This window comes from Trachinotus anak, unplaced genomic scaffold, assembly GCF_046630095.1.
Source record: "Trachinotus anak isolate AG129_WGS33_773 ecotype Australia unplaced genomic scaffold, CSIRO_AGI_Tana_v1 ptg000005l, whole genome shotgun sequence".
Taxonomy (NCBI): Eukaryota; Metazoa; Chordata; class Actinopteri; order Carangiformes; family Carangidae; genus Trachinotus; species Trachinotus anak.
The window spans coordinates 9,036,187-9,051,181 of NW_027273856.1; the positions used below are offsets into that span (position 1 = coordinate 9,036,187).

A 14,995-nucleotide genomic window follows, 5' to 3' on the forward strand; every position below is an offset into this window, starting at 1 on the left:
CCTGGGGTCCCCCAGAGTTTAGATCACTTGAGGATGTTTATCAGACTTTACACAGAGACAAAAACCTGAGCTTACCAACTGTATCAGGATACCTGTGCTTTAACCAAAGACACGGTGCAGGACTACTTGGCGGATGGAAACAGAATTGTCAGTCAAGAAATAGCTCCAGCAGGTAACTCTCCTTAAAACCACAAACCATCACTTTTCCAATTCTGTAACAACAAACAACAGATTTCACCCTGCTTCTGGTATTAATGCTAAGCTAGGCTAACAGCATCCTGACTCCAGCTCTGCACTAATACACAGACACACTAATACACTGGAAGACATGAAAAAGACACAAGAAGACTCTGCAGTAATTTACTGATTTATTGTATCTGATGTTTGGAATTCAAATGTGAAGCATTTTAAAAACTGGCCCTGAGATGGATCTCTTTGGTGTGATGCTAAATCTTTGCAGATGCGGCTACATAGCACTAGCATTGTGTTGAGCCAGGAGCCCCAGACGTTTCCTGTTTTGGGGCCCTCTGGGAGCCATCAGTCAAGTCGGCCAACAGCTGGACAGTCTGGGCCAGCCGGCTCAGCCCCTCGTCCTCCATGATGAGCTGAGGGGAACACAGGGAATCCTGGAAGGGACAGAGAGACGAGTGAGCAGGTGCAGGTGATTTACATGTTATTGGTCCTGCTGCCGTCAATCTGCAGCTGTAATAAGACAACAAGCTAAATTTTGTCATCGTCTCTGTTGAAGAATTTACAGAACCTACTGTCAGTGAGGTCTTCTATTCAGCCGTAACACAAACATATGGCTGAGGACAGACCAACACATGTTGTGTGTCTTTGCATTATGTTCCTCTGGTGCTGATCCAGAGAGCAGAGGTGGTTAAAAGGCTTTAGTGAAATAGTTCCAGCAGGTTTTTATTCTTACATTTCTGTCTGTGTACAGTAGCTCGCTGGCAGCACGGCTACATTGATGTGTTAAAGATCCCAGATGCTCTTCGCTTTAATTAATGCTAACAGCATTAGCTTTTCAGATGGTTTCCTATAATGTTTTATATAGTTTCCAATAATGTAACTGTCAGCCTATTGATCTGCTGAGTCAGAGGCATTGGACCAGATTCACACAGTCTCTCCAGTACGGACAAAATACATTACAAAGTCAGCTTCAACCAACAACAGCACTCAGAGGACTCTGCTGTCAGTGTAGTCGTCTGTTTTTACACTGTCAAATTGTTTCACTCATGGTGCTCTCAAGATGTGTTTAAAGATTATATTATATATATAATGTCATGGTGTCCTGTCTGAAGCAGGAAGTAGTCTCACATGACTAGACCTATCTCCACAGCACTGGAGAAATCTGCTACAGGGGAAAACCTCTCTGGCTTGTTTGCAATTCTTTGAACCAATCACAATTGTCTTGGGTGGCGCCGGAATGAGGATGCAGCAATTGTGCCCATGCAAAATAGTAGTGATGGGGAACTTGATTTGAGGGAACATTTGCATATGAGGAGGCGAAAGGACTGTCATCACAACGGCTTTGGTATCTCAACTGTTTGATTGCACAAGAGTGTAGGTTGCTAGCACAGAGGTTGTTGTTGTTTCCTGTGGCAAAGGGGATTTTGAAAACGGTAACAGGCAGGGGAAGCAGAAAGGGAGGAGAATGCCACCTGAAATACACCACAGCTAATATCCACTGAGTCAGATGAGATACTAGTGACTCCATATAGCGTCTCACCCTGAAGGCCAGGAGGACTCCAGGTTTAACTGTTACCTTGAGTATCTCTGATTAGTGATCAAATGTGCTACAGTCTGTCTGTGAAATGTAATGGGAGTGTTCTTGATGTGTGAATATAAAGGGCAGCCCGGTGGTGAAGGAGTTAACACATTTATGAGACGTGCTCAGTGGCGTTCTGTAGCAGAGCATGTAATCTCAGTCAGAAACATCCACACACCCTGTCAGATGTTGGAGTGGTTATTGCCTCCAGGCCTGAAATGAAAGCCATTAAATCAGACTTACTTCCACCTTTCTTTGGAACAAGCAACAAGATCAAAATGAAAACAACCACACACTCACTTATGTTATAAAACAGAAAGGTGGTGATGTTTAAAGGAAAGAATCAACTCTTCCTGTTCTTCAAACACGTTAGCTAATCCAGGCTAACATGATGATGGTCAGATAAATAATTAATTATTGTCACTCAGCTGAGTTGGTTCTTTAAACACTGGGAGACTGTCAGTTTGTTAAACCTGGATTAAGTTGTCTTGAATATCTCTGCACTCTTGCTGAGAAAAATATGCAACATAGTCGCTGAGTTAAAGTGGATGAACCGCCTTAAAATTTTTATTTGCACTTACAATTTGTGCAAAAGAAATTTTGGAATTTCCAGATTTTTCTTGGAAAAAAGTTTTTATGCTTGGCTGAGGGGAAGCGGTGGTGTATTGACAAAAACGACAGTAAAAGACTCATAGTAGTGGATGAAAATGTGCATTAATTCGTGTTTTCTTTGGGCAATTTTCAAGAATTGTGGTTAAAAATTGCGCTGCATTCAGATGTTAACCCGGCTACCCACAACGTCTTGATCATAATTTTTATTAAACTCACACTAACAGGCCCATGTATAATATTTACCATGTTCATCTTCTTAGCTTAGCATTTTAGCATGTAAACACTAAAGTAATGAGCACTAAACACAAAGTACAGCAGAGGTTGATGTGAATGTCTTGAGTCAAACTGGGGCTTTGGCCTGATGATGGCATTATGCGAAAAGTCAGGGGATCATCAGTGTAAGTAGGACTGTGTACAGACTGTAAATGCCTGCACAGTTTTATAGCACTCCATCCAAAACCATCTCTCAAGCTACAGCACTAGCACGGCTCACTGCAGTAAGTAACTGCATGCCTATGTGATAAAGAGGCTCTTTGATAAACTGCTTGATACACACTGTATGACACTGTATATAGATTATTGGGCAATATCAATGCACTGAGAGCAAGAGATATGAGTGGCCCAAAAAGCAAAATTATTAAATAGGTTAATCTGGCATGATGCCTGTGATGCTGTAAAGACTTGGATGATGCACTGTCATAGTTTGGATTTCCAGAGAAAGAAAACAGTTAAAGGGCAATATGTAAGTATATTAGTTTAAAGGTCCATACAGTCTAAAGGTAGATGTCCATGTGTTTGTGATTATAAAGCAGGTCTAGGTTCTATATTAATACTGTGAAAGTATCAAAGCCTCAGTCCACAGAGAAATGCACACAGCCTGTATTCAGAAACTGAGCCTAAAAACCAGCCGTCAGGACTTCTGGAACTTTGTGATGTCACAACAAAGTAGTTACCACCCTCAGTCATGCCCCAAGCCCTGGAGCCACCTGGACCCACGTGAATCCACCATCCAACCTTGTAGGATTTGGTTTATCTCAATGTTTACCTGAAATCTGCAACATTTTTATTGGATCACTCAGAATACAGTCAGCCAATCAGAAGAGAGGATCAGAGTCTCCCCTCCTTGCTGGGGTACTGTTGGTACAGTGACAGCAAAAAAAAAACATCTATAGCTTCATTACAAACAGCTAAAACTGTATGTTATTGTATTTCTGTTCTGGTAGTTGTTGCATCACCACTCCTGCATGATCTGCTCTCGTGGTTCTGAAACTTTTTTATTTTCACGGTCAGTCAGATGGGCCCCTGGATTGTCCTCAGTGACCCCTGAAAGGCCCTGGAGGAACTCACCCAAAAAAAACTGACATTTCCCACTATGTCTCTTAGAAAAGATTAAATCTCCATAGCCAGTGCAGCTGACTCTGTAGTGAACACTTGATTAACTGGTGAGCCTGAAAGTCTGATAATGCATTGTGATGGAGATAATCCAGAGCCCGACGTGCTCCAGCTCCAGTGACGTGTGAGAGAAGAGAGGCGACAGCACAGTTTACTGAGTCACCTGCTCCTGAACGTACAGGCTCTGACCTCGACTTAACACGCTGACCAGCTCCGACACGGCCACTGGAGTTTATGACAGTAAACCTGCTGTTTGGAGAACAGATGGGAGCTGTTGAAGAGGTTAAAGCATAGAGAACAGTGGATTCACTTCAGGATATCTACATACCTTTAGCACACACACATTAAGAAATCAGGAAGAACAGAGCTGGTTCTGTCAAATGTTGCCTCCATCTCTAATGATTATTGATTAACATGATCTTATCTTGTATTTAAAGGGTAAGTCTGGAATTATTCTATATATTTATTTTTGAACAAATCCAATGAAAATTTCAGCATTCTGCAGCTTCCTGACCCTGTACCCTGTCTGTGGTTTTCAGCATCATGTATCACAATAAAGCTTTTCTTTGTGTGACTTGTCTAAATGTGTTTCCAGTTGTGGGATTGGCTGATTACTGCCCCCTGTGGCTCCTGTGACAAAAACATCAACTACAAATGAGGGTCTCACTACCTGAAGTAAATACATGAGCAAAACAAAATTTGAGTTAAATGCAGAAACATACGACTCATGTTCGTTTCCTCTGCCAACCAGCCAAGCAATTACAGCATAGACAAATGGCCAGAGGTGTTTTTGCCAAACATCATGATGTCACAGTGAAGGATATACCATGTCGTCACTTCATTTTATGCTTGTAGATGTTTGAGTTAAATTGTGACATCATTAATTTGCAAATTTGTGAATTATGACCAAAAACATGTTTTGTTAAGGTCACAGTGACCTTTGACCATCAAATTCTAATCAGTTCATCCTTCAGTCCTAATGAATGTTTGTGCCAAATTTGACAAAGTTCCGTCAAGACATTACTGAGATATTGCATTCTCAAGAATGGGATGGACTGACAGACGGACAACCTGAAATCTACCTCTACTACAGTAATAACATAAATTTTAGAGTGTTTAAATATAAATAATACTTTTCCATTGTCATCCATTGTTTCCCCTGTTGGCTGAGGTTTCATGCTTCACAACGAGGAAACAGAGATGCTGGAAAACTTACCTGGACAAGGTGAATGGTAAACTGACTGCACTTATGTGGAGCTTTTCTAGTCTTATCAACCACTCAAAGCACTTTGCACTACAAGGCATATTCACCCTTCCACTCACACACTGATGATACAACAGGGGCAATTTGGTATTTAGTATCTTGCCCAAAGACACTTCAACATGTGGAATGGAGGAGCCGGTAATCGAACCACTGACCAATTAGTGGATGACCTTTCGTTCCTCCCGAGCCACAGCCGCCCGTACATACAAGTGACGAAACAGCTCACAGATACAGAGCGTTAGAAAGTGCTCAGACCTCTCCAGTTCTCTCACATCATTGGGAATGTTTGTGCCAAATTTGACAAGTTCCATCAAGACATTACTGAGATATCGCTTTCACAAGAATGGGATGGACTGACTGACGGACAGACAACCCGAAATCTACTCCTGCTAAAGTAATAACAGACATTTTAGAGTGTTAAAACATGAATAATATTGTTCCCCAGAGCACAGTGACCGCCATCATTCTTAAATGAAAGAAATGTGGAACAGACAGAGAGACAGGTGTGTGTCTTTCATCTCTAATCAGCTTACCATAGGTGGATTCAGATCAAGGTGTAGAAACACCTCAGACATTTCAATTGTCAAAGTGTCTGAAAACTTATATCAGTGTGATATTTCAGTTTTTACTTTTTAATTTACAACAATTCCTAAAGTTCTGTTTTCACTGTCATCATGGGGGATTGAGTTGAGACTGATGAGAATAAGGCTGCAACATAACAAAAAGTGAGAAAAAACTGAAAGGGTCTGAATACTTTCCAAATTAACTGTACATGGTTTCATTTTTATCAAAGGTTTAGTAAGTAGTATAACAGGAGGAAACAGTGCATTTGTTGGAGACTATATTGTGAGGAGTCAGCAGCAGGACAACAACAGAGCTCCGCAGCAGATAATACTTGTTAGTAGGACACACTGATTGTTGGTTTGGCTCATGGGATTTGACAACAAGAGCAGAAATATAAAATATCATCATATTGAATCATAATGAATTTGAAATGAAAATTTAACTTGTTTGGACATGGTGATGTTTAGGCCACATGATGACCACTGTGTAAACTCCATCCACTGAAGACCAGGAGATGCAACTCTGAAAGCTCCATAAATAGCTAGTAAGTGGACCTTGAGTTAAAATTTCATTTCAAAATAAGACATTCAAGCAGCTGCAGATTTCATGATCACATCATAAGTTCTTGGCTGATGAAGCAAAAGCAAGACAGCAAGCAAGCAGACAAACAGCACATGGTCCAAGTTTAATTTTTAATAATTTCTTTACAGCAGGAAGAAAAAAAACTTTACATATAGATTTATATAAACTCAAAAATGACTCTTAATAATACAAGACTGTCATATAAATATAAAACACAACAGTATTTCTGTTCTGCTAACATGTTTAAGAATATAGCTCGGTCTAAGCCAGTGAGTGAGTTACTGTGTGTTGCTTGTCCAGTTTCATTTATAAAATATATATTTGAATTGAAACAGTATAAATTTCATCTTAACAGCAGGCTAATAAAAAAACTTCTGACATGGGAGAGGGGAGGTTTTTACAGTGGACACTCTGACCTGGAGACAGCGGAGATGTGGACATGAAACTGATGGTGGACGAAATAACCAGTGTTCTGTACACCTTTTTAAATAAGTAAATCAAGTTCTAAAATTATATTACAATTTCAAGAGAATGGCTTTTTGAGGGAATTGGGGTGTAACGTGAGTATTTTAGTTTAAAACATTCACAAAGAAAGAACAAAAAAATGCAGATATATCTACTAAAGTGAGCATGCTAATCAGCTAGCCCCGGCTGTCCTGACCTGTAATACCACTGTACACCTAAGGAGGCAACGATGAGTCATTGTAGCGTCCAGTCCAACATGAGAGGAAGAAGAAGTCGTAACTGTCGTGGACTATAAACATGTGTGGTAGCCATTTACTCTCTTTGTCTTGTAAAACTTTGAGTTTGTTTTTGTTTCTTACAATCAGAGTGGACTCCCCAATGTTGGTCAACTCTCAGACATTGACCTTTTGAAGCTGGAGTATGGGACTTTTACATATTTTTAGAAAATTAGCCTGACTCAAGTACTTTAGGACTGACATTTAGTTTACTCATGTCATTATGGTTGATTGCTGATATTATGATGTTCCGCTCTTACCAAAGCAACAGAAAAATAGATCACATATTTATTTAATTTTCCCCTGACATTTCTTATTGATTTTTTCTCTATGAATAATTCATGTTGGTCCCCTCACTTAAATTTACTAGTTCATCACTTTGACTTTCAGGACAAAGTTCTAGTTTCCTGTTATTGGGACATCTCTGTTTAGAAACTATTTTAGGGCTTTAGCATCTTGAATCCCAATAATCTGCCTCTTGTTTGGGTCAAGGATTCATCATTTTCACTGGGCAGACATGTATTTTTGAGTGGCTTGGGATGATGAAAACTTGAAAATTTGCACACACACTGGAACTGGTGAAAATTGCAGTTTGCAATTTTTGCAAATTAAGCCAGCTTGGATGTGGCCAGTAGGCTCCACAGCGACCCCAAACACAGGATCATGTTGGGATAAAGTTGCTTGGAAATTCAGAGGAATCATTGCACTTTTTTTGTAGGTTTTTTTTACTGGGCCATTTTGGATTTTGTGGATTTGTGGATTTTGTGGATTTTGGATTTTCATTTTACAAACACATTTTTGTATTGTTCAGGATGTGTTAACTCATGAAAGTTTGCACCCGTGTTCAAACAGGTAATTATTTTGATATATCCCAAATGGGCATGGGCATGGCACATCGGCCCCATAGCGCACTCCCTACATTCTTTAACCAAAGTAGCCTTCATAGTACGTTTCACCTACATGTACGAAATTTGGTGGACACATCCCAAGACGTACGAGAAAGCCTCTTCGAGGCATTCCCTAAACCCAGCAGGAAGTCAGCTATATTGAACAGAAAAGCCTGAAGACCTTGAAGATGCTTTATTGTAAAGATTGTGAGTTTTCATTGAATGCTGTTTTAGGGTCTGCCTGTGCACGTGCCTGCCTTCATGAACGATACAAAAACACAACTGGTGGACACAGTAAGTTAACCTCATCGGCTCTGTATCTGACAGTCATTCCAAGTCAGAGTCATGTCATACAACCTGCTGGCTGCCACTCCCCCTACAGGCTCAAAGTGCGAGAGGTTGTTGAACACTGATTGCAGCTTTACTAATATTGTATTTTACACCCCACATCAGTCAAATAAGAAGTGTAATCAGATCCCAGTCTGTCTTGAGTTGCAGACATTGACCTTCTATGAGCAATAAGCCGAACACAGCATGTGGTAGAAACAGCAGAGGCTTTCAATCAATTAGAAGAAAGGGAAAACTTTTAAACAATCAATGTTATTTAACTCTGAATGATTGAATATTGATTACTTCTAATTTACCTGTGTGTGTTATTTAAAGCACACACATTGATTTCACAAAGCTTTAAAACTAACAGCTTACAGGCTTGAACCAAATTAGTGAAGCCTTTGCTGATTCACCAAAGAGACAAAAAAAGGAACAAAAACAGAACAAAATAAATAAAAAAGCAATAATTTAATAACCTGTTTACATTTATACAAACATGAAGTCAGCTGGTCAAACAGACCAGTGACCACAAAAATACTTAAACACACACAACCTCCTGGCGGGGTCTGTACCGTCAGTTTGGACACATGAAGCCCAGGGGGGGTTTGATGCAGTGATACTGCCCCCTGCTGCTCACAGTTAACATAGCAGACACAAAAAGAAGAGCAGTCTGCAAGTGGTCAGTTTCCATTCATTAAGAGGCACTGTATCATATCACTAAACATCCAGGTTCCATATTTAACTAACTTCCATCTCTCCCAAAGCTAAAAAAAACAAACAAACAAAAAAAAAAACACATTCACAATTCAGTCTCATGTTCAACAGCTTCTCTCTCTCAGGAAAAACAAACTGCCCACAAGGACTGGAGTTGAAGCTGTAACGTTTCTCAGAGAGAGTGAGAGCTGCTCTGGAGCCAGAATTCATCTCAGTGGTTCAGTTATAACCTGTTGAGTGGAGAACAGCAGACTTTCTGTCTGAGTACTGCTGCTAAGAATCCATCCATCCAGCCCTGTAGTCAGTCTACAGCTTTTTGTAATCCTAACTAGCAACAGCAGCATTTAGTTCAGCTACTTAACTAGTCCTGACCTCCTGAGATTTATCACAGTTTCCCAGTGTTATACTGTACATTGGTCTGAGTGCTCATGCTAGTTGCCACAACACCCTGTCTACACAACACACCTGTCTCATTTTCAGTCTGCAGGTTGGTATTTAGCCACAAGGATTTGTAATTTTTTCAGTGTTAATGTTTGAAATACTGTGATACATATACTGTGTATTACATATGTGGAATTACACCTTAAAGCTGCAATAATCAATATTTTATACTAACAATGGATCAGATGAGTCTGTAGAATATAAAAAGTACCACTCGTGACCCACCCAGGTAGCAGGCAGACGTCTGAATGCTAATGATGAGAAGTTGTGTTTGTACAAGTTGCTGTGTTGCTGTATTGCCTGCAAAAAAACATCAACTAATGCAGCTTTAATGGTCACTACACAGTCACAGGTTGTGTGTGCTGCTCGTTGCTGCTTTATGAGCCCTGATCTTAACATTAGCAACACACAAACTACCTTTGGTGTCTCCATGTTTTGTTGTTTACAAAGTGCAGAATCAGATGGTATCAGGGGAGATATTCCTTTTCACTTTGCTGCTCATCTACAAGTGCATGTTGGTGAAAAGCAGGTGTGTGACGAGCCTGAGGTGTCGTGTGTGAACTGGGATTCGATTGTGGGTCTGCTTCCTTCGCTCCACCTGTTCATGTCTCCACCAGTGAGATAGTTTTTGCTCCAGCGACTCTCTGTGTTACAGAGTGACGGCTAAGCTAGGCTAAGGCATTTCACTGTCTGCTCTTGTGCAGTATCTGTCAGTTTCATCAGTGTAGTGCTTCCTTTTCCTCTAAACGTCTAAATGAAGAGCTGTGTGTGGAAGGTTCTGGTAAAGGTGCTCAGCTGCTCTGTGAAGCTCTAAACTTCGACCACTGCAGCTGTGGAGCATCAACACACACTCTCAGGGCTTATGAAACACACACACACACACACACAGTGTATTGTGTTGGATAACAACTGTGAGAGCAGCTGCGTGTTCTCCACAACTGCCCCACACATTTCTGTGTGTGTGCACAGAGCAGTTCAACTATGTAAGTACTTAGTGTTGTGTGTGTCTCCTCTAGGCGAGCAGGTAGCGGTACAGGACGTAGAGCAGGGCCATGGCCGCACAGTAGAAGAGCAGGAAATCTGTGGACAGCAGCGAGGACGAGGAGGACGATGAAGACGAAGGCGAGGAGTGGCAAGGGGAGAGGTCCTCCGCCATTCCACCCCCCTCCACAGCCAGGAGGGCCGTCACACAGCGCAGCACAGCGGGCAGCTTACACAGAAGCACATCAGAGCACACACACATGTCCATCTGGACCACACACACACACACGCAGAGGAGGGAAATACATGTAGTTAAAAGGCGGAGACAAGACACAGACAGAACAGAGAGTAGAACTACACAAAGCAGAGTTAGGGTTGGACTGAAAACCTGCACCCGGATCAGTCCGACCCTGACAGCAACAACACAGCAAAACAACTGAGCTTAAAGCACATGGACAATCAACTGACTACTGTTTTGAACAGTGCATTTTATGATGCTTTAACAAACATTAAATGTATCCAAGAATGAAAAATTCTCTGTAATGAAAGTGCAGGAGAGAGAGCAGTAAGAGGAGGTGGATTTACCTCAGGGACCCCCAGCTTGCGACAAGCAGCAATGAAGTTCTCCACGTTGAGCCGACACTTAGCTGAGCTCAGTTTTGGCTGAAAAGGACCAGAAAACCACATTTAGGTAACATCAGGTTCAAGTGAACTTCACTCATGTGCTTAGAAGTCACTAGTTTTTTCATCACTCTGTATCAGGTACAGCTGAACGATCACAGTGACATTATTTTGGCAGATATTGCAATTATGGTATGAGTCACAACTTCAGCTGTAATGGTCATTTTCTCATTTAAATTTCGCTGAAAGAAATATAAAAATGATGATGATGTGATTTTTGTTGGAGCCTTTACCAACCAGAGCTTCATTTATGGTCTGTTTTGACACATTTTACCTCTATCAAAAAACTGCAGCTCCTGCATTTTGGATAGCACACTTGCACATATTGTGACTATTGTGATAATATTTCGATTAATTATTCAGCCCTTGTATCAGAATACTCTAAGTTCTCAAGCCTCATCTGCAGCGACCCAGACCCTTTAGTCCTACTTTCTCCTCTGTCATATTTCATCATATTTTAGTAGTCTCTAATCTGCTAACTCAGCTCTTCCTCCATGTTGTCTTGATAAAGTCAGTATAATGTACATGGAGTCCAGTGTTTTTAAGTAATCACTCACCATGAAGTGACAGCTATCTAAGCTTTGCTAACACTAGCCACCATAAGCTCCTGCTCACACCAGACCACGTAGAGCTGCAGTCAGACTAAAATCTGCCTGGTAACATCTACTTGCATGAAGTGTCCTAAAGCAGGATGGACAGGAAGTCTCGTGGGTCAGGTTGTTAACATAAACTGCTGGAGCTAGCATGGCTAGTGGGCTAACAAAATTCACAAATCTGCAGATTACACAGCATTTTATCAAACATGTTACTGTCACTAGGCTTGGGTGATATCCAAAATGTAATATCTGGATACACAATATTAGCAGCAGAGCAGACTGTACAAAACTGCAAACACAAAATTATGAAACATAATGGACATGGCAGGAAATATCGTGATAATCAATATTATTGAATATCAGTCAAAGCCTAACACTCACTACAGCCAAAAAGCTCCCCCCTCCCTCCGTTCACACTAGCAGGGCATGGGAAAACATTGTGATTTCACGTGTCAAAGCTCAGTCAGACTGAACTCTGTGTCTCTGTGTCATAACTCTGCAGCAGCAAAACCTCTGAGTGCATTCAGTGGAGTGAACTGTAAGAGGAGGAATGTGTTAAATATTCCATGTTTAATACCAAACCCAAAACTGAGGTGTTTTAATAACCTGCCTCAAAACACCAGACTCAAGGGAAATTATCCAAAGCACAAGAAGCCAGAACATGATCAGCGTCGTTCTAAGAAGAGGAAACATCTGATCAGAGGGGACAGGATTCACCAGTTCATCAGACTCACCACTGCCGGGGAAGGAATGTGGATGATTGACACAGAGCGTGGTCGAATGTGATTGACCAGCTGGCAGAGGACAGTCCCATTGGATAAGGCCTCACCCAGATCCTCTGGCAGAGTGATCTTCAGCCGGGACTCCAGAGTCTGAGGAGGGAGACAGAAAGAGGACTATGTCAGATTTGGATACTTGTCAGGATTAAAAAGCTTCTTACACAGAATTTACACCACAGGACACAAACCATGAAAACCCAGGATTAACACAGTAATGATGTGGAAATATCTGACTTCAATAAACTGTGAGGAGAAGCTGATGGAGAACATACATCTGTGATACTGCTGCAGCGATCAGCCACAACATTAAAACCTAATATAGGCTAGGTCCCCCTTGTGCTGCCAAAACAGCTTGGACACTTCCAGGCATGGACTCCACAAGACGTCTGAAGGTGTCCTGTGGTATCAGGCGCCAAGACGTCAGCATCAGATCCTTTAAGTCCAGTAAGTTGGGAGGGGGGACCTTCATGGATCAGACTTATTTTTCCAGTATGTTCCACAGATGCTGGATCAGATTGAGATCTGGGGAATTTGGAGGCCAAGTCAACACCTTGACCTCTCTGTCATGTTTTTTAAACCATTAGGCCACGTGTGGGGGTGTGCTCAGTGTCTAGGTACAGTATGTGAAGGTGGTACGTTTCTAAGTAAAATCCACATGGATCCAGAACCCGAGGTTTCCCAGCAGAACATCTCCCAGAGCATCACACTACCTTCTGCCCATAGTACACCCTGCTGCCATCTCCTCCCCAGGTAAATGATACACCTGGCCGTCTCCACGAAGTGGAAGAAAACAGGACTCGTCAGACCAGGCGACCTTCTTCATGGCCTCATGGTCCAGTCTGAGGCCATGCAGCAGCTGTGATGCTCTGTGTGTTCTGAAGCTTTCTATAGCAGTCGCTCCTCTGTGGGACCACATGGGTCAACCACACGCAGCAGTGAGCCTGTTGCCGGTTCACCGGTTGTCCTTCTTTGGACCCCTTTTGGTAGGTACTTCAAGAACTGAGCTTCCCCTGCTGCCTGATACATCCCGCCTCTTGACAGGTGCCTAATTAATTATTCACTTTACCTGTCAGTGGTTTTAACGTTGTGGCTGATCGGTGTATGTTTAACTACATCTTATCCAATGACTGCACCAACAGAAACAGTGTGTGTGTGTATGTGTGTGTGTGTGTGTGTGTGTGTGTGTTACCTTGCGTAGCTGTGTGATATCTGGTCTCTCCTCTTTAGGAGAACGCAGTGTCGTGCGAGACTCACTCCTGCCCGACTCTCCCAGAGTAAAGACTGGTCCTGACAAACAGACACAGAGTTAAGACTCTGCTGAAGCAGTGAGTGAAGGTGAGAAGTGTGTGTGTGTGTGTGTGTGTGTGTGTGTGTGTGTGTGTTGTGTCATTTGTACCTGTGGGTTTGACATTGCTGCGGGAGGAGGTGCGGAACAGGAAGCTGTTGGGTTTCTGGGCCTGACCAGACGTAGGGGACAACTTTGGGGAGGACGGGACATCTGAGGACACATTCAGGTGTTGGGTCAGACAGACTCACAACAGCACATGTTCATTCATGGATTTATATGATACAACAAGACAGGAGGTGTTTGACCAAATCACAGTCAGGTGCAGGTCTGGAGAGGATGCAGTACCTTAGGTTCTGATACCAAAAATAAACAACTTTTTGTCCATTTACTACAAAGCTTTCTCCTGGAGCTTTCACAGTTTTCTCAAAGGAAGGGCCTTAAAATCTCCTGAAAAATAGTAGGTGAAACTTGATTTGATTTTGATTTTGACCTTGAGCAAGGACATTTCATGTCAAATTAATCTGTTTTCCAAGGTTAAGGACAAACTCTCATACTCACACTTTAAAATTCTGACCAGGACTAGAACTTAGTGAGTGGGTAAAAACCCTGGACATTTACCATTATTCACAACACTGGAAAAAGAAGAAGAAGATCACTGGTTCATATGTCTCCCTTTCATTTTCACATAAATTCAGAAATAGAAGCTGCTCTCCCAGGTACAGTAGAAAAACAACTGTTGAAGCCATATTTGTTTCTGTCCTGGATGATGGTGATGTGATGTATTCAGTAGACATGCTGCTGTTACCACTCTGCTCTTCATTCATTACTGAGGATACCTACAATATCCACTGGCTGCACTGGCTGTTTCTCTGTGAGACCAGATCTGCACTGGTACATATTGATTTACAAAGCACTGTTAAATAAATCACTAAATCACCTCGCCTCACTAACAAACCTTAGCTTTTGTGCCCCAGACTCAACTTTAAACATCATTCCCTGATAACATTGGGACAATGTAGTCCCAGTGTTATCAAATGAGGATCACCCCTCAATGTATCCCTGAGAAAATAAATAAATGTTGATGATGTGGGGACTTTAATCTACAAAAGGGACCTGACAAACTATATTTGAATTATCTTCTATTTATAAAGTCAGTTTAACCAGTAGTGTCACCCGTGTGATGAACTAACTAATGTAACTACACCCCCCTTAAACAGTAACTTTTTTCACCGATGAGGAAAGAGTGTTCAACAGTGTGTGTTCAACTATCCCCGTCTCTGCTCCCCCCACTCTCCCTCCTCCCCACACACTCACACACACTCATACAGTGACTTCCACATTGACCTTGCTGCTGTTAATCCATGCTCTTATAC

General features: G+C 41.8%; 1 protein-coding gene across 2 annotated transcripts in view; it reads right to left on the minus strand.

Moving 5' to 3' along the window:
• Positions 1-355: 355 nt before the first annotated feature.
• Positions 356-14,995, minus strand: part of lrch4 (leucine-rich repeats and calponin homology (CH) domain containing 4) — a 51,107-nt gene continuing 36,467 nt past the window's right edge. Inside the window, exons 14-19 of one of the 2 annotated variants that reach the window (XM_071478243.1) lie at positions 13,731-13,832; positions 13,524-13,621; positions 12,290-12,427; positions 10,864-10,941; positions 10,289-10,546; positions 356-626 (exon numbers count right to left, since the gene is read on the minus strand). In XM_071478243.1, coding sequence (XP_071334344.1) covers positions 10,310-10,546; positions 10,864-10,941; positions 12,290-12,427; positions 13,524-13,621; positions 13,731-13,832 — 653 coding nt within the window. In that variant the 3' untranslated portion in view covers positions 356-626; positions 10,289-10,309. The remainder of the gene's footprint in view (positions 627-10,288; positions 10,547-10,863; positions 10,942-12,289; positions 12,428-13,523; positions 13,622-13,730; positions 13,833-14,995) is intronic. The other variant, XM_071478244.1, reaches the window with a different exon arrangement.